Source organism: Stegodyphus dumicola, chromosome 3, assembly GCF_044657685.1.
Source record: "Stegodyphus dumicola isolate Sdum_Otavi_A_Nest chromosome 3, ASM4465768v1".
Classification (NCBI taxonomy): domain Eukaryota; kingdom Metazoa; phylum Arthropoda; class Arachnida; order Araneae; family Eresidae; genus Stegodyphus; species Stegodyphus dumicola.
This window is the reverse complement of record NC_140770.1, coordinates 34,658,178-34,677,470: the sequence shown is the minus strand read 5'-3', so window position 1 is coordinate 34,677,470 and position 19,293 is coordinate 34,658,178. Positions and strand designations below refer to the sequence as shown.

General features: G+C 29.7%; 1 protein-coding gene across 2 annotated transcripts in view; it reads right to left on the bottom strand.

The window, feature by feature from the left end:
- Positions 1–2,414: 2,414 nt before the first annotated feature.
- HBS1 (translation elongation factor EF-1alpha (GTPase) HBS1) overlaps positions 2,415–19,293 on the bottom strand; it is a 59,101-nt gene continuing 42,222 nt past the window's right edge. For both annotated transcript variants that reach the window (XM_035356483.2, XM_035356484.2), the window contains 4 exons: positions 18,792–18,965; positions 10,905–11,205; positions 9,281–9,451; positions 2,415–2,521 (listed from right to left, as the gene is read on the bottom strand). In XM_035356483.2, coding sequence (XP_035212374.1) covers positions 9,298–9,451; positions 10,905–11,205; positions 18,792–18,965 — 629 coding nt within the window. In that variant the 3' untranslated portion in view covers positions 2,415–2,521; positions 9,281–9,297. The remainder of the gene's footprint in view (positions 2,522–9,280; positions 9,452–10,904; positions 11,206–18,791; positions 18,966–19,293) is intronic.

Below are 19,293 nucleotides of genomic sequence, written 5' to 3'. Positions count from 1 at the left end.
TCAGTTTCGTTCTTTGGTGCACTCAATACATCGCCAATACAAGCATCGGGTGGACAGTGTTGTTTTGCAGTTTTTAATTTATTTGCCAACTATCAGAATGTTTCAGAAACATTGTAAAGTAATATGTTATGGTGTCATATCTCTGCACTATATCACTTGTAGTCACCAGGCAGTAAAGTTGATGATATACGTTTATCGTAAATCACTAAGCAGTGCAAACAATAGGAAAGTGAGTTGGACTAAAGTATCTTTTTATAACGAATCAAAAGAAAACTACAGTGTCTGATAACTCTACTGGTAGACTACTTTTTGTTAATGTTGCAAGTTCAAATAACTATTATTTTTATCAAACTTGAAATAATAATAATAAAAAAAAAAAACATGTGTAAGTACAGCTCGCCTGCTTAATCACTTCTTAATGAACACTGACAAGAAAAATAAACTATATTTAAAAGTACTATTATACCTATAAATGAAAGATGAATCACTTTAAGATGATCATGTAAATTCCATTTACAATTTGAAATTTGTGTATGAAACCATATTTTATGTAAACAGAACTGAAATAATTAAGAATGCAACCTAAATGTATAGAATTACACTTTGGATGTTTTTCATAGTCTAACACAGTGTGGTCCAACCTTTAGTTACCCGAGGGCCAATCAAACATTAATATAGCTATCTATAGCAGAGTGAGGGCCAGAGACATTAAAGAAAGAAAATTAATTGGATATAAATCACTCGTTTAATATATCACTTTATGTCTTACTTAATATATCACTTAAGTCTAAAAATTAATGTGACGATTGGCACTGCTTTTCTGATACAAGTTTATCAATGTCCACTGTAATTTCAGTAAGGCAAAGTCTCAGGCTTGATTCCAGTGAAGCACATTCAATGTGATTTCTCGTTTTTGATTTAATTTGTTTGAGAGCAGAAAAAAGCACTTTGACACACATATGTACTACCAAACAGCAATAACATTTGCAAAGAGAATTTATGCAGAATTTGGGAAAACATTCTTTAGAAATCAGTTTCCAGAAATGTTTAGTGACATCACATGTTTTAGTCTGGTAGAATGGATCTGCCTGAAGATCACAAATTTCCATTCGAAGGTCGCAAGGCACCTCACTTCATTCTCCAAGGGGTTGTTCAACGAAGTTTTGTTTTTAGGAAATCAAAATCCTGGGACTCTTTCTTGATTTCAGTAAATATTTCATGAGACGTACTAAAATTTGTGTCATTTTCTTTTTTCAGCTGCTGACAAAATGAGAAATGTGCCATATTACTTGTCTTCAGTGCAATTCGCATTAAATTTTTTTGCGAAAGCCTAAGCCTTCAGTATGTCCATAAAGCTGGGATATATTTTGTTTTCTGCCTCGTAGTTTAAAGCATTTAGACGGGTTGTTAAATCTGTCAGAAAAGCAAAGAAAAAAAACTGGATTTCTTCCAATGTTTCTTGATACTCATGCCTAATGTTTTCTTTTTTGAGAAAAGCAAGAGTTTTATTCCTCAACCCAAAAAAATGTTGCAGACAATTTCCAGCACTTAGCCAGAGCACTTGGCAGTACAATGAAATGTCACCACACTCAGTATACAAATTGTCCACAAATGCAATAAATGCTCTGTGTCTCTGGACTTTGCCTTATTAAATTTACAATATTTACAACAGTTTTCATTGTCCAAGCCTTATAATTTATATTATTTAATTATTATATTTAATGTAATTATTTATATTTATTATTTATTATTTAAAGCAGTAAGAAGGGTCTTTTGTCTTTGCAAATGTTTAACTGACATTTTTTTCTCCAGTAAAGAAGGCCAAGTGCAAAAAAAATTAAAAAGAGGGCCACATGCGGCCCGCGGGTTGGACGACGTTGGTCTAATAAAATCCTAGATGGTTCCTTTCTGCAACCACTAATCTCCGTTTATCACTTACATTTTGAAAATCCTTAACACCGTAACGATACATCAAACATATAGCCAGCTTTTATAACTCAGATTTAGTAGGTGTGTGATTTGGGGACTGTAGATTATTTTCCTTAATGCTACTGCAAATCCTAAAACACAAATTAATATTAAACTTTCAGCTTCTACTTATATCTTAACAGTAAGTTTAATTATAAAAAATCCCCAATTTCTTTCAAAAAATCTCAGTCAAAGAAAGCAAATGTTCACAAGATTATAATTTCTTCTGTTCTTTCTTTTGTATGAAACACAGATATTCCACTACCTATATAATCAGAATTTCAGTTAATAGTTTTCACTATGCTTATATGAAGTATATATACTAATTTCATTGTTTATACATGAATTCAATTATAATTAAATTTTTTAGTTAAAATGTTTTATGTAGTTAAATTTTGTTTCATATGTTTTATAAAATCTGAATTCATACAACAGTTATAACAATATACACAAATAATTTTAATTTATTGAAAAATGAAAACTATTTTACAATTCCAAATTTAAACAAATTCTGCATGAAGAACATATATTTTCCTTTTAGAAGCCACAAAACCTAAAAATATAAATACATAGGTAATCAGAATTGTTCTAGATAACACTTAGGATTTTCACTATTTTTAATTTATGCAAATTTATAAATAATAAATTCATAAATAATCAATAATAATGGAATTTGATGGAAGTACAAATCAAGAAGTAGGGCTGTAAATCTTATCTTTCGGCATTTCATAATTTTAAACAAGAATTCAGTGAATGATGCAATTTATTAATATCAACAAACTTGCTATAAATAAATCAATTTTCTATTTATTTTTTATACACTGTGTACATTCACATGTAAAGTGCTGCATATCCAATATTAAAGTAGACAGCGGATGAATATTTTATACTGCATGTTTAAACAAACATAACTGCTTTCATTCCTAGTTTTGTTCCTTACCCAAACAGATAATCCTACTGTTAGGCATAAAGTCCTTGTATAGTTTTTGTAGTTATAAAATGTAAGCAAATTCATTAATCTATGGTTATCAAACAAAGGTTACATCACGACCAATAAATTAATGGACATTTTTTAAACATACTTCAATTACTAACTTGTGAGTAAAAAAATTATTTTAAAACATAAAAAAGAAAATCTGAAAGGTTTTAGATTTTAAATTATTTCCAAAGAGGCATTTTTTAACATTTTGTGTTACCTTTATTTATTAAATATTATGTTCTTCGCACGTAAACCATAAAATTCAGTTCAACAGCAAAATCACAAAATAATTTAAATTGAGCATATCTTTAGAATTTCCGATACACAGTCTTCGAGCGCTGGAGATAATATTTTTTCTGTACAACGTTGCCATTACTCACTCTGAAATTATTGATTTTGTTAATCAGAAATTTTTAAAGTTTTACAAATATGAAATCGATAATAAAACATATTCCAAATTTCAAATTTGGGCTTCCAGATGAACATACTTGCAGTAGGATTACGTCATTCAAAATTTGATCGCTCTAGATACTGTTGTTTTATCACAATGCAAGAAACATACATAAATTTATGCAGATTTTTCATTATTTAATTTCTTCAAATATAATACAGGGTGATAATATTTGGGGGCAACAAATTGAAAAGTGATACAGCCTTTTAAAGATTTCAACTCAAAATGCCAAAATGAAAATAATAGTCCCTCAGGGACAAAGCCCCTTTAGACTAAAAATAGATGAAAATTGTACTTAAGTTGAGTTCAAATAACTAATATGGACTACAATATAATATTCAGTAAATTCTAAAACCTGAATTTCAAATTTGTTTTATTATCTATTTCATATTTTGTAAAGCTTTAATGAATTTTTGATTAACAAATTCAATGATTTCAAAGCAAGCAGCGGCAACACCATATGGAAAAATATATTTTTATTTCCATCACGGGAGACTGTCTATTGGAAATTGTAAAGATATGCTGTTTTTTAATTTTTTGTGATTTTATTGTTGAACTGTATTTTATGCAGCGTAAGGGCCAAGAATATGACATTAATAAAGTACAAAACATGAATAACAAAAAGATTTTTAAAAAAGTTTTGTTAAGACATCTTAGTAAGAAAACTGAACATTGATATGATGAATTAAGTAAAAACTGCGGGGGGGGGAGAGAAAAGAAAAATGTATGCTGATACTTAATGCTACACTGGGAATTCTAAATGTATACTGCTATGCTGTTTTTTAATTTTTTTAAATTTTGCTGTTGAATTGTACATGGCATAAATGTGAAGAAAATTATGCTTAATAATAAAACTAAAACTAAAAAAAAGAGGGGTTAGTAACAGCAAATATAACAGCAGACTGGTAGACTGCAAGCTTACCAAGAGCACAAAATACCTTAATAAACCTTTTGGGTGACTGTTAAAAAGCTGAAACCTTTCAGATTTTTATTTTTTGTTTGTTTTTCTTCTCTGCATAATAATTGAGTAACACTAGTCGTATTGAGTAATATCTGTGCATGAAACTTAAAACATGAGACTACTTCAGTTCAATATCCCAAATTAGCCTTCCCCACAGATGAAAAGTGACATACTATGAAATCCAAATTTCAGACAAAATATCCATTATATCTGTTACATGCCCTTTCTGTCTGCATAACAGATATCATACTGAGATATTTTGCAAAGTAAAAGGAAAAGTTTTCTAGATAACTATTGAAAATTTAACTAGACACTTCAAGGAAGCTTGGAAAAATTATGTACTGCTATCTAAATTCTTATCTAGAAAGCTAAATGCATATGGATTATTTTCAAGCTGATGAAACACGAATATGGCAGAGGAAAATAAAATTTTTATGCAGTTTTGTCTAGTACACGTGTATCATATAATATTAAGAAAAATGTGATGCTCAAGCATAAATAAAAAATTGTTAACATAATTTAAAAGAAAAAAAAAGTCCTCCACAGCGTGTCAATGTGAGCTTACAATGTCATCCACAAATGCATCCCTCCTAAAGGAAGGTCATTGTCATTTCCTAATGCTTTGCCATAGCAAAACAGTCTAGCTTGAACTCAATCTAATTTATGGAAGGGAAAAATCGAAGCATTTCAAGGTGCACAAAACTGCTGATGGAGAAATGTGAAAAACATGATTTTCTGGACAAAGTTGCTAAATGTTACGAGAATAAAACAGATTCTTTGCCAACCATGAGCATATTCATAATTGGAATATGAACCTCACAAAGCAATTATGAATACACTTTCCTCTTAAGAAAACCAATGATAATTGCTATAAATTTTATTTTAGCAGAAGTGCTTTCAGATTTTAAAAAAAAAAAAAAAAAATCTGATTTGTACACCACGACTTTCTTGTACAGAATGTTAAATTATACACATTTTCTCTTGCATTATTTAAACTTAGTGGATTGAATTAAATCTACTTCGTCAATAGAGCATAAACCACAATAGAATAAATGAATTCTTTAAAATTCGCTATATTTGTTCAGCATAGTGACACTCTAGCGCTAGGTTCACTTATCAGTGTTACATCTCATTCAATTTATAACTCAGCATGCACAAAATTTATATCATCTGAAAAATTATCTAATTGTTGCCATATGTTCTGTTCAAATACTATAATAAATCTAAAACAATGCATAAAAGAAATCAAATGAACAAAAACAGTTTTTCACAGACGATTCAGTATTTCTCATTCAATTAATTCAGTTCTCACTTCGCGACAAGGCAAAAATACACAAAAACTCGTATCTCTATTAAAAATTATGAAGTATATCTTAAACATTTATTTCTTCGAATAAATTCCAGAACGGATTAAGGATGATTTAATTCGCAATAATAAAAGAAGGCATTATCTTTGTTGTTGCAAAGCTTAGTTTTTCTAGATTGGCAACAAATCCACTATTCTATAAAGTTTCAAATGTAAACAAACATGGCTACTATAGTAAAAATAATTAGGCTTAGCCTCACTTAAACTACTTTTAAATTGTTGATAATTCTACAAATATTGCATGCAAACTTACTAAAGGCATAAAAACCTTAACCGGAAGATACAAACAACATATTTCAATCATTTTTTAAAGCAAAAAATGCACAGTTTACAAAGATATATGAATAAAGAAACTGAGATCACTCAGTGGATATATATACAATTATTTACATACTTTTGGTGCACTAATTGCAACCAAAATAGGAGGTGCACATCTACATGTTATAGCAGTCTTCCATACAGAATTTCAATGTCCTGAGGCTACTTGTTTTCGAGTTATGCGAGATATAAACATACGTACATATGCACAGCGGACACAAAAAATTCTCATCAAAATTCATTTTTAATCAGTTTTATAATTTTTTGGGGGGAACAAGAGTTCTTTATTCTGTCCTTACATACAGATGTCACAAAAACACCGTTGATTGCATTTGATAATGGTCAAAATGGATATTTTCGTTCAAATATGAAACCCAAAATTTTTCAAGATTACAATATTTCCTTTTTACTTCGTACAATGAAGTATAAAAAGGGGGAGGAAGACAATTCTATTACCTATCTTTCAATAGCTCACTTTTTGGCTGCACTATTTGCAATGAAAGTATTAGTGTGCAGCTTCTAAAAGTTGCATTATTACATTATTTGCCAAACAGCAATAATGAAAGGGCAAAAAGATGAAATACCAACATTTCATAAAAAAGCTCTTTGATAGAGATAATAAATTCAGGCACAAAGGATATTATGAAAAATAGAGGAAAAGACATGGCAAATACAATAGCCACCTTTTTAAACTGCACACACTATGGCTATTATATTAACCATTCCTCGTCCAAAGGGTTCCTGAGTATTAGCCAAGATTTCCGCTACATGTATTCTTTTGATCTGACAAATGTGTGATCTATAGATTACACATAAGCTCATTAGCAAGTAAAATACATGGAAAATAACGCTTTATACAAAGCTCTTTGATGAAGCCTTTGGAGACACTGAGACCGATAGTTATCCTGGGGCCTTTATCACAAAAATAAGAAGAAAAAAAAAAAAAAAAAAATGGCCACTGTAATAGTCATTCTTTTGAGTTAAAAATACTGCAGCATTATATATAGGCAATTTTGAGCCTACAGAGTTCTATTGTACCTAAGGCTTCCACTGTATATTACAATGGAAGTGCAGTTTCTGAATTCTCATAAACAATTAGCAAATAAATAGGTATAAATAGATTTTTTATTATTCTTAGAGCATTGTCTTTTTGCACTGCTATTAATTATATCATTATTTTCCATATAAAATCAATCAGTAATACTATAGCAATTTACCTTTATTCTAATGACTTTCTTTACAAATGAAACATTACAGGTAAATTTTAAATTGAAAATATTTTCTTTCATCTGATGAACATATATTGGTAATGTGTTTATTCACATACATTTACAGGGCCAGCATCATATTTCAAATGGAACGTCCTGGCCAATAGATGGTTATTTTGAAATGGCAAAGCATATGAGGACTATCTGCTTGACGGGAGTGATGCCTCTGACAAAGACTTTCTAAGAGAAATGAATACTCATATTCATGTTACACATGGGAGAAATCAATCATGCAGCCAACCTCCTTGTTTGCCTGGATTTGAACCTGGGATGTATAACTTGTTTTAGTCAGCAATGCTGCAATAATTTACATTATTTTATTCTAGTAATTATCTTTAAACATATAGAAAAGATTTATTGATAAATTTTTTAATTTAAAATGGAAAAAAAAAAAAAAAAAAAAACTATTTCATCTCATGAAAAAGCGGCCAATTCACATTTGTTTGACTGTACATGTGAGTATTTCTGTCGAACAGTGCTGATCTAGATCTAAGCAAATCTTTCATACTGTTTCAAATTTCTGAAGATAAAATCTGTGCAAAAATGTCCTGGCACCTCTATGAAGTCAGCCACAACTTACCAAGGCAGAAACTTTTACAAGGCTGTCTGAAAGAAAAGTGTTTGTACCCTTATGATGAATGATCAGTTTTTAACTTGAAAATACAGATTCTTCACTGGTTATAAAATAAATTCCCACATTTCTGATATTCTGTTTCTAACTTTTCTTTATCTATTGGATTATTTTTCATTTAAAAATAATTTTCATATTTGCATTAATGAATTAAAAATACATTTTCTTAGAATTTACATGAAAATTATACTACACTTAAATATTGCAAAACCTGCTTTACTCCTCACACCTTAAATTTTTTCATTCCATTTGAAGAACAATGGACCTATGTTTGATCATCTTCGAAATCAGTCTTATTTATATTGCATGTGATTCAAAGGTTATTTTTTTCAGCCTAAATTCATATCACCATTGTCCAATGATCTGCAGAATATAATGACACTGTTAGGTGCATCCACTTTTTGCTCAAATTTATAGAAATTTTTTTTTTTTTTTTTTTTTTAAATATTTTGAATTGCTGAACAAGCTTTGTTCATTTGTTGAGGACAAAATTTGTATTTTTATTTGAAAATTAAAAATACCACTTTTGTCAGCCAGCCATGCACATCTTCAAAGCCAGTAGTATATTTGCACTTCAACAGTATACGTCCTACAACCTTTTATATGAAGCGGATTCCCCCCCCCAGGTGTATTCCTATTTCTAAAAACAAGGATAAAGATTACATAGTTTGCTAAATTTCTGCAATATGAAAAAATGAGTCACTTTCTCCTCAACATAAAATCTGTCAAAGTTAATACCAACAATATTAAAATCGTTCAGAGATCTTTTTTATTAAATTTTAAATGTGTTATACGCAATACGCATTAAAGTAGAAAACCTATATATACATGAAAGATATTTTTATCAAAATATCAGCTATACAAATAGGATATTCTATCTCACAGAATGGCAGCAGATAATAATGCCAGTACTTCATAAGTATTACATTAAGAAGTGTGTAATATATAGCACTTTTTAATTATGTGCATGTTATATTTAGGACTACTTGCTATTATACTGGAATTTTTAAAAATTATTAATTCCTTTCCATTTTGAAATTAGTGTAAATCATACAAAGCAAAACTTTTGTTGTAAATCAACTTTCCATCATTTGCCTACAACTGCCCTGTGACAAAAGTACTACCTATCTATAATTAACAATTTACATAAATTTTCTTAAAATTTTTAACGGCAATTTTTTTCTCTATATATATCAAAGGCTAATCCTTTTCTACAGAATAAATAATAATAACAACAAGCTTACAGAATGGGGGGGGAGGGGAAACCTCATGCCCAATAAAATTTTATCAAAAGTGTATTCTCTAACACATATGATACTAACAGAGAAATCAGTTTACCTCATAAGTGTGTGTAATCACTTTATTTGTGTAACTAAACCAGCAGCAATTGTAGAACCACCACTTCTTAGCATAATTCGACCCAATTCTTTATAATCTTTGAATAATTCAATGCAAATGGGACGATTAACTTCTATTTCAACAACAGCACTACTATTTTTTGTTAAACACCTAAGATAAAAAAAAGACACAAAGTTATGGATTATTTTTAAACAATATCCAAATATAAAGGAATAACATAAGCAAAATACATTCTTTAGCCTAGAAGATATTTAAAAACATATTTTTATGCATTCTACTCTACTGAAACTTTATTTCATTCTAGCCTTTTATTCTGCAATGCATTATTATTAAACTGACATTCTATGCTTAGATTACACAATTACCAGTCAACTTTCTTTAGTGAAGTAATATTTTCAATTTAGCAATGGTATTCAATAAAAAAAACAAGACTACCAAAAGGGGAGGGATTTAGATGGTAAATTTTAAATAAGTTTGTATGGAAAGAATTAATTTTTATTATAAATAACTTTAAATTACTCATATATCTAAACCAATTTGATTATGATACAAAAATGTTGAAAATGTGTCTAGTTTAACTTCACCTTTCAATCAGTAAATAAACATCTACATTATTTTCAACATTTAAATAAATTTCAAATTGCACATTTCCATGATTATTTAAATTTTTAGTACTTGAAGCAAAATAAATCTTTAACAACTGAAATTAATAGGTCAGTATCACTAAACTAGACTAATGCATAACGAGTCTACAGCTGCTAGCCTATATAGAAGACCGAGTTTCCATACTGTGTAGCAACGTGATTTTAAGAGCTGCTAACTTTGATATATGGAAAACCGAGTTTCCATACTGTGTAGCAATGTGATTTTAAGAGCTGCTAGCTTTGATATATGGAAAACCGAGTTTCCATATTGTGTAGCAACGTGATTTTAAGAGAAATACAAATTGACTTTATAATGCACGATTATGTTATTTGAATAATAATTTTGATGAAAAACATATTAATATGTTATTAGCTATTCTAAATTTTACGGATTATTTTGTAGTTTGGTTACATTTTCATATAAAAAAAATCCTGAGTAGAGGGAAAAAGCTTCTATTTATAAAAATATTTTTCAATACAATGAAAATAAAAGTAGCAATTAATGTATATAATACTGCACTGAAAAACTTAGTCATATTTTTTATTGATTAAAAATGAAATTAAATACAAATATTAATTTATGACACATTTGACTGAATCTTTGTAAAAAAATTCTACAAACATCTACAGTACATTAAGACAATTCTGATCAAGTAAAATTTAACAAGAAAAAATATTCTGAAAATCACAAAAGGTTAGGGAATGAAATTCACACAATGTCAGTTTTATTTATTCATTACACTTCACTAATTGCTGGAAAACATTTCCTTTGGTAAAATTTAAAAACCAAAAGTTTCACTTATCTACTTGGAAAGGAATTGAAAACCCTGGGAAGTTGGCAATGATGCAAATCAAATATTTAATTATTTAATAAACAGGCCTTAATAATGCAAAAATATGAATTTTATATGACTAAAGAGTCTAACATTAAAAACATTACTCATTTCTGAGAAAATTACCTTGGTTTCTTTTTAACAATTTCTCCTGTGCTGCGATTTAACTGTGATATTAATTTTTTTATGAGTGCTTGCTCACTCAGGCTCTGATAATGCAGAATTACTGGATATCCTTTAGTAATTGGAGTAGAAATGTTGAAAATGACTAGTCTTGCTTCAAACAATGTTGTTACTTTTACAGGTCTCTCTATATCACAGATCATGCTGCCAGATGCTACGTTATTCATATCAGTTCCACTAAGCTGCAGTATTACATGATCTCCAGCAAATCCGTGCTGCAGTGAAGATTCATCAGTAGTTATTGCTACAAAGAAATAAATTGACATACTTTATTAATATTATAGGAAACATTTCTTAAAAATATACATCTGTTTTTTTAATAGTGTACAGTGAAACCTTGGTTCACAAAATTAATTCATTCCTGAAGGTAATTTGCCAACTAAAGTGTTCATAAAGTGGAAAAAAAATTTTTCATCATAAGAATTAATGTAAACTGCATTCACTCATTGCTAGATCACAGATGATTACATCTTTAAACTGTACAACGGTACTTTGTGCAAAACTTCATGTCCAATGGAAATCATTAAATATAAAGGTTATTCTTTGGGTACAAAATTTCCTTCCATTATAACATCAGGTAACTGTCTTTTCTCAGGAATTTTCTTTTACATTTTCTTTGCTTCAAAGCAACAGTCAATTCTGCTTAAGACTCACTGCGCCTCTGTTTCACTCAAAATTTGACCATTGTGTTTTGATGTTGTCAATGTTTTTAAATATTTCTTAAATGACACATAACATTATCAGTGAAAAGGCTTACTATTGCTTTATGAGGGCGATATTGTTATATTCAAAATTTGCATCTTATCTCATTTTACACAAATATCATGAATAAAAGAATTACGATCATTTTTTTCTTCTTCCTCTTCTAAAGATTTTTCATTGCTGCTTCTGAAGTTGGTGTAGTTCTTTCATGTTGAACTCATTTTTATGGTCTTTCAGTAACTTCTCCATGTCTTCACTATTAACTATTCTATGATTTTGCCTAGACACACAGCATCACAGATACTTAAAGAAACACAGCATCACAGATACTTAAAGAAACACAGCATCACAGATACTTAAAGAAGTCTCTACCAACAACCCAGGTTAGTGGTAATATCCTCCAAGCCAAATTCATGATCCCATTAGTGATATCAAACTCAAATTGCACATAGGCAGAATGCCAGATCTGACGGCAGCTGATGGGCCCGAACTTTTTTTAATAAAATGAAAGTTTAAAGAAATAAAATGTTTTTAAATAAATTTTAAATTGCATTTACTAAATAGTTTTTAAAGCATATATAAATAGGCACGAAAAAGAATTCAAATTTATACAGTGGAGCCTCGAGATACGAGCACCTTTATATACCAGAAATTCGAGATACGAGGAAAGTATGAGTGAAAAATTTGTCTCAAAATATGAGCATTGACTCGAGTAATGAGCCAGGCTATTGATATGCATGGTGCCATTTCCCGATTCGGCTCGACTCAGAGAATTCCCACATCAGATCACTCAGTGTTTTTTTATCTATGCATTTGTGTGCTTGCAAGTTAATTGTTTATTACATTTAACGTGAAAATTATTATTTCACAATGCCTCCCAAGAAGATTTTTGCCTCAGATAGTACTGCAAAGAAAAATACGGGAGCTGTTGAAATTAAGAAAGAAATCATAGATAAATATAAACTTGATGTAAGAGTGGCAGAATTGGCGAAGACTTATGACCTTTCAGCATCAACGATCTGCACTATTCTGAAGAACAGTGAAGAAATTTAGAAACTTGATGTAGACAAAGGAGTTACCGTTACTTCCAAGCACTGTTCAAAACTCCTAGGAGCTGTTGTTGGTGTGGATTAACAAGAAGCAGTTAAAAGGTCGGTGCCGGAAGCAGAGCTGTGGAGTTTGAGTCATGCAGATTTTGGGGTAAAAGGAGTCGGAGCTGGAGTCGCTAAAAACAGGTCGACTCTGACTCCAGTTTTCACTGGACAGCTTGAATTTGAAATGAAATTAAAATGAATTGAAAAAAAAATTAATGACAAGCTGAGTTATTATTTTTATTTTTTATATATATTTTATATATTTATAGTTATTTTCTATTTTATTGACATATTAATAAATAAATATAAGGGAGGAGGGTGGATGTGATATTTGCCATTAGTGATTAAACTGATTCATTTAGTTACGAATTTCACTGGTAAATTTAAGTAAGCAGGAATAGCAGTAAAAACTCCCAAAATTGATGCCATTCTTAGGAAGCGAGCAGGAAAAGGAGCAATTATTGATCAAGCAATGCAATAAGGAAGTACATATTTGATGATAAAGAAGTAGTTAGAATTAAGAACTTTTTTAGAAGATATAGATAACCCTAATGTTTCACTAACAGAAACACTGTGGAATGATCTTGCAGAATTGGAAACTCTTCTTTCTACATCGTATATAGCCACACACAAAAACAAAAAAAACTTCAATCTGAAGAATTGACAGGAAGCGAGAATGGAAGGATGTGATGTTTGTTCTATCTGAAATGGAGGGTTTATTGCAGAAGGAATCATTTCTTCAATGAAGAAAAGAGAAACTAGTTTGCTAGACGATGAGATCTTGTTGGGTTCAATATATGTAGATCCGAAACACTTGAATTTTCTTGGATGACAAACAAATTAAAAAGGACAAAGAAAGCCATCTATTAACTTTCATTAAGAATGAAATTATTCTCAGAACAATTAGAAAATTAGAATCAGGACAGTCAAACTGCAGACATTGCATTTGAGTCTCTATCGTCCTCTTCCAATGATGAATTACATTTTGAGAAATATTTTTGGATAATATTGAAAAGGATAAGGCAAAGCAAATGAAAATAAAGAACCAAGATCCTTTAGATATAAAAATGAAAAAATAAAAACAAGATTTTCTACACGGCCTTTGAAGGGAAAAAAAAATATGATTGCGCTTGCAGAACTTTTATATCAAATTGGATCTATGGCCCTCCAACAAAGAAGATCTTGAAGAAGCTATACTGTTTTTTAGAAATAACTAATGCCAGTTTTTCAATTTCACAATAAATGCTAATTAATATAAATAATTTGCTATGCCATCAATTTTTTTGTAGCATCTATTACTTTTATATTAAAAAATAAGCTGTAACCCATGTGTATATGTTATATGAGGGAGTCGGGGTCTTTAAAATTCCAGGAGTTGGTCATTTTCCCTACCAACTCCACAGCCCTGGTCGGAAGCTGTCATAAATATAAACTGCGGTTATATTATTTACACGTATTATTTATTAGAAATAATTGATTTTTATGTTGATATTTTTGGGGTGTGAAATGGATTAACTGGATTTCTATTATTTTCAATGGGGAGTTTGTTTTAGATAGGAGAAATTCACTATACGAGCTCAATGCTGGAACAAATTAGACTCGTATCTTGATGTTCCAATGTACTTATTTTCTGTCTGAAATCTAAAGGTTGGTTGGTATTTGTAAGAAATTTCCATTGGTTACATTTTGTAATTTAAATGCATTGACAGCTAAATATTAAATTTTCATTTATTTATTTAAAAATAATAATAAATTTAATTTAAATAACATTTATTTCAAATAATTCTAATGCACTAAATAACTTGCTTTTAACTGAAAACAAACAAATTATGAAACCTTCAAAGAAGGGATAAAATTTTAGAATTAATAATCATAACTTATTCTCTTTTTTATTTATTAAATTTTTCTTACATGCATACAGGCAAAACACATACAGATGCATTATAAACTGAGAAACATCTTTATTTCTCACAACAAAAACCTCACGTCGTTTTGATTTTCATAAAACAAGAAGAAACATTACTAGAAATCATCTTCATTATGAATTGTATGTGCATAAATTAATAATTTCAACTGCATAAAAAAACTATTCAAACTTCCAAAAAAAAAGCAATCATTCACATTTCAAAAGTTCATAACTAACGGTATTTATTTATCTTTCGACAAAATGTTATTCAAATCTGTATTTTCCAAGCTTTGAATAAAATTTATATCACAGTGTAAATTTATTGGCTCCATCTGTAGAATTTTTGAGGCATTACTCACATTCATTCTTTGTAATGAAAATAATGTAAAACTGGATATCAAATCATTAAAATCTTAAGCTTTTTCTCCAAATTCTTGTAATAATAATGCTAACTGATTTATGGGAAATGCATTTGCAGACCATGCAAAAGCGCTTCAGGGACCACATGTTGCCCAACAGTCTGAGAGCACTGTAAGCCATTTGCTGCCAGGCTTTGTTAAGCAGTGGAAAATATTCAAATACTTCCAGAAGTCCTGAATGTTAATTATGAGACACAGATTACATCAAAACACCTCTGGAAACCATATGCTACCAACTCAAGTTTTGTAATTTGAGACACCTCATAAAAGACATTTTTTTGTTCCTCATACAAGGCATTTTTTCGTTCAGATAATTTGCTTGCAAACTGAAAAGATTGTGAAGTGTTTCTGATCCAAGGTTCCTTCGTGTTTTGATATTTACCTCTGAAAATCTTAACAAAAAAGTTAATATATTTTAAAGCTATGCTTTTACAAATAACTATTCCATTTCATACATCATTGCTAAAATAGTTGCTCTAATCTCCTTAGTCTTTATGCCAGAGTGCAACTGAGATGACTACATAAAATTTATATGTGAATATGAACTGCTCGGGCATCTAGTAAATGTTTCATAAACTTGTCTAGATTGTTAAAGAAATACTTCAATTTTTCCAAAGCCAGTTATATTTAAATATTAATTAAAAATTATTATTATATATATTTTTCTTAAATTAATGTTAAGAGTTTATATACAAAATACATGTATTTTTTAAACAGAAGACACCTATGTATGTTAAAATAAAAACATATACAACTTGCAAGTCTTTACAAACAATTGATGGAAACCAAGTCATATAACTGAAAAATAAATATATGAATGTGTGACAATGATTTTAAGTATAAAAACTGGTTGTGTTAATAATTGTTAGAAGTCTGAAGCTAATAAATTTCAAGGTTTCCACAGACACAGGAGCAGAATTGATACAGAAATAATACACAGGACTTTTTTTAATATAAATATAAAATAAAAATCTGATTATTTTCATTATGTTTTAAAAATTTTCTATAATGCATTTATCAAATATGTAACAACAGAAAATAAAATATAAAATTATTCATTTCTTATGTTTGCCATAAATTTATCTTTAATTAAATGATTAATAAAAATTAAATAAAAATTGATTTTTCCAATATCAGATTGTTCTTGCTGTCTTTTTCAAATTTTATGTATAATATTCATCAACTATTTAAACAAAACTATAAAAAATTAAAATATAAAACATCCTTACATCATATCACTAAACTTTCATAGTTACATTAATGAAGCAACTGGTATGCAGGTATATACTAATAACATTTATATCTAGTTGTAATGAAAGTTTTCACCAAAAAACATTCATAATAAAGTTAGGGAAAAAACATGAAACCAGTACCTTTAGTGCAGGTAGTAATCATCTCCCAAATGTATGACTTTTTGCCAACATTTTGGTAGTTTTTCCTTAGGCCCAGAAACTTGGTGGCCAAGAGTCCAAAAACAGATCAACCTCATTTTGAACATACTGTGCAGAATGGAAGACCGCACCAAGATTTAGCTGCAGGTGTGAAAAAAGGTATAAGTCTGAAGGAGCACGGACTTTATGGTGGGTGTGGCAAAAGATCCCATTCGAGTTTGTATAGAATCCAGCTGGTGAATGCAGACACATATGGTCTTGCCTTACGTTGATCGAACATTACTTTTTTTCCCCGGAACTCATTTAAAAATTTTTCTTTGATAGCAGCATCAACACGAACTAGCATCTCACTGTGCCCCGGAACTCATTTAAAAATTTTTCTTTGATAGCAGCATCAACACGAACTAGCATCTCACTGTACCTCTTACTGTTGAGGATTTTATCTTTTTCCAGATACTCTTTGCGGATAATGCCATGGCAATCCCACAAGATACAAAGTATGATCTTTTTATTAGTCAAATTGCACTTTGTGACGCTGCTGATGAGCTCACTGGGTGCAGACCAACCCCCATTCTGGCCTATGTTCTTGATGAAAATCCACTTATCATAAGTGATCCGCTCCAGAATTTTGTCCTTGATATTCGAGCAGATTAGCACAAGCCTGAACAGGTTTGTCCTTATCTGTTTGAGTCAAGTTATGTGGCACCGAGCGATTGAACTTGTACATCAAATTTATGCAATGCATAGCGCAACTAATGGACATGGTACTAATGTCTAATGCCTTAACAAGCTCTCGAGTGGTTGCATATTGATCTTTTTCCACAAGTTCGTGCAGGCAGGCCTTATGAACATCAGTAGGCCAGCCAGAGTGCTCTGCTTCTTGAATGTCATAGTTCTTGTTTTTGAACTTTCAGTACCAAACCTTCACAGTGCACTAAAGCTGTACACATGATTTGGTGACATTCTGTAGCTGAATGTTTTGCAACAGAAATGGAAGTAAATGATGGTTCTAATCTGGTATACATGATTTTGGTGTACAATCTGATACACAGTTCCATTTCAGACGCCTCATACATAACGATATTTTTTTTACAAATTGCACAACACACTGTTCTAAAACAAGTCTCTTTATTTTGAATGCCAAAAATTATTTGACAAAATATGATTAAACATGGCAACGCAAACTGTTTGTGCAGATGATATTTGCGGTTGCAGAAAACTTTCGTTAAAACCCGATAGAATGTACAGCACAATAACTATTTTTAGTGTGCACTGTATTACAATATTCATACTAAAATATGGTGCTCAACTTTACAAAAAAGTTGGAAGAAACCAACTTTGAGTTTAAATGAGATTTAGACTATAGTTAAGGGTTGTGCAAATATATACTCACGTTTTTCCTGAGTGACTAGATATTCATATATAGCTATTTAAAAAATTTGCAATTTATGGAAAAATAATTTAGAAATGCATAGTTGGTTAAAAGTGTAACAAAGATTTAATTTAAACTATGGAAAAGAAATATAAAAGGAAAAAAGATATTTTGCTTTTTTCAATTACATGCATGATATTTAAATATTAGAAAACTATGCATTTCAAGGGTGCTAAGCAAGATATTTCTTTTTTTAAGGGGCAAAAATCTTATGTATTCCTCTTGAAATACATAGTTTGCAAATAAAAATAACCTATGTTTAAAATCTAACATTTAATTCTGCCTTAACATGAACTTCAAAACTGGCTAGCTTTCATTCTACATGTAAATTGAGCAAATGCTGGTAACTGTTAAAAATATTAATTGCTCTCAAAAAGTTCTACCTTGACAAAATGCAAAAGAGAGTTAGAGTACATAAAGTTATTTTCCCATTGGATTACTGCAGTGTCAACAAGTGGTATTCTTGCATTCTAAAATTATTTTATCTTGTGTTTAATGTTGGTGTTTTAACGCATTTATTGATATTATTTACTTGCTTATCAAAACACACACGTATATATAATCGCAGAAATTACTGACTATAATTATGTAATAACACCTTATTTACATTTGATGGCATAATGCACAATGATTTCTCTACCTTATTTACTCTCTACATTTATATATTTTTAAAATTTCCTTTTATTTTATACCTTTACAAATTAAAATACAGAGCAAATAATAATCTTTGCAATCTTTACTGCATGTTACTCTGCATCATTTATTGTTCTAAATTTAAAACTGTACTAGTAAAAAAATTTAAAATGAGCCTTACTATTGTTATTTTTTTTAATATCAATGAAGAATATCTCTAAATCGTATTAAACATTTCTATAAGAATATATACCTTTTACAACAGCTTGTTCTCCAGCTGGCATTACAAGAACTTTATCACCACTTTTAACAAATCCAGCCTCAATTTTTCCTGCTACACAAAACCCACCAGAAGTTCCTTTGAAAACATCAGCCACACATAGACGGAAGGGTTTTTCTACTTGTCTTTCTGGTGGCTTGAAATTATCTACAAGAAGAATTTAAAAGCTTAGAAGCGAAACAAAACAGTAAAAGCAAATTTTAAGCATATGAAATGAAATTTTAAGCAAAATAATTAAAATAAAAAAAAATGATTGCATAAAATATAATAATCAAACAATCGATTATAATACAAATTTACTACATGATAAATGCTTGTTAAATCAAAATAATAGATATTATATAATTGGTAAAAATATTTTAAAAATAGTCATAGAAATGCTAACTTCCACCATATTTTTCACTTACATATTTACTTAATCTGTATTTAATGCAATATTCTCTGAAAAATATTACTCTTAGGAAAACATACTGAA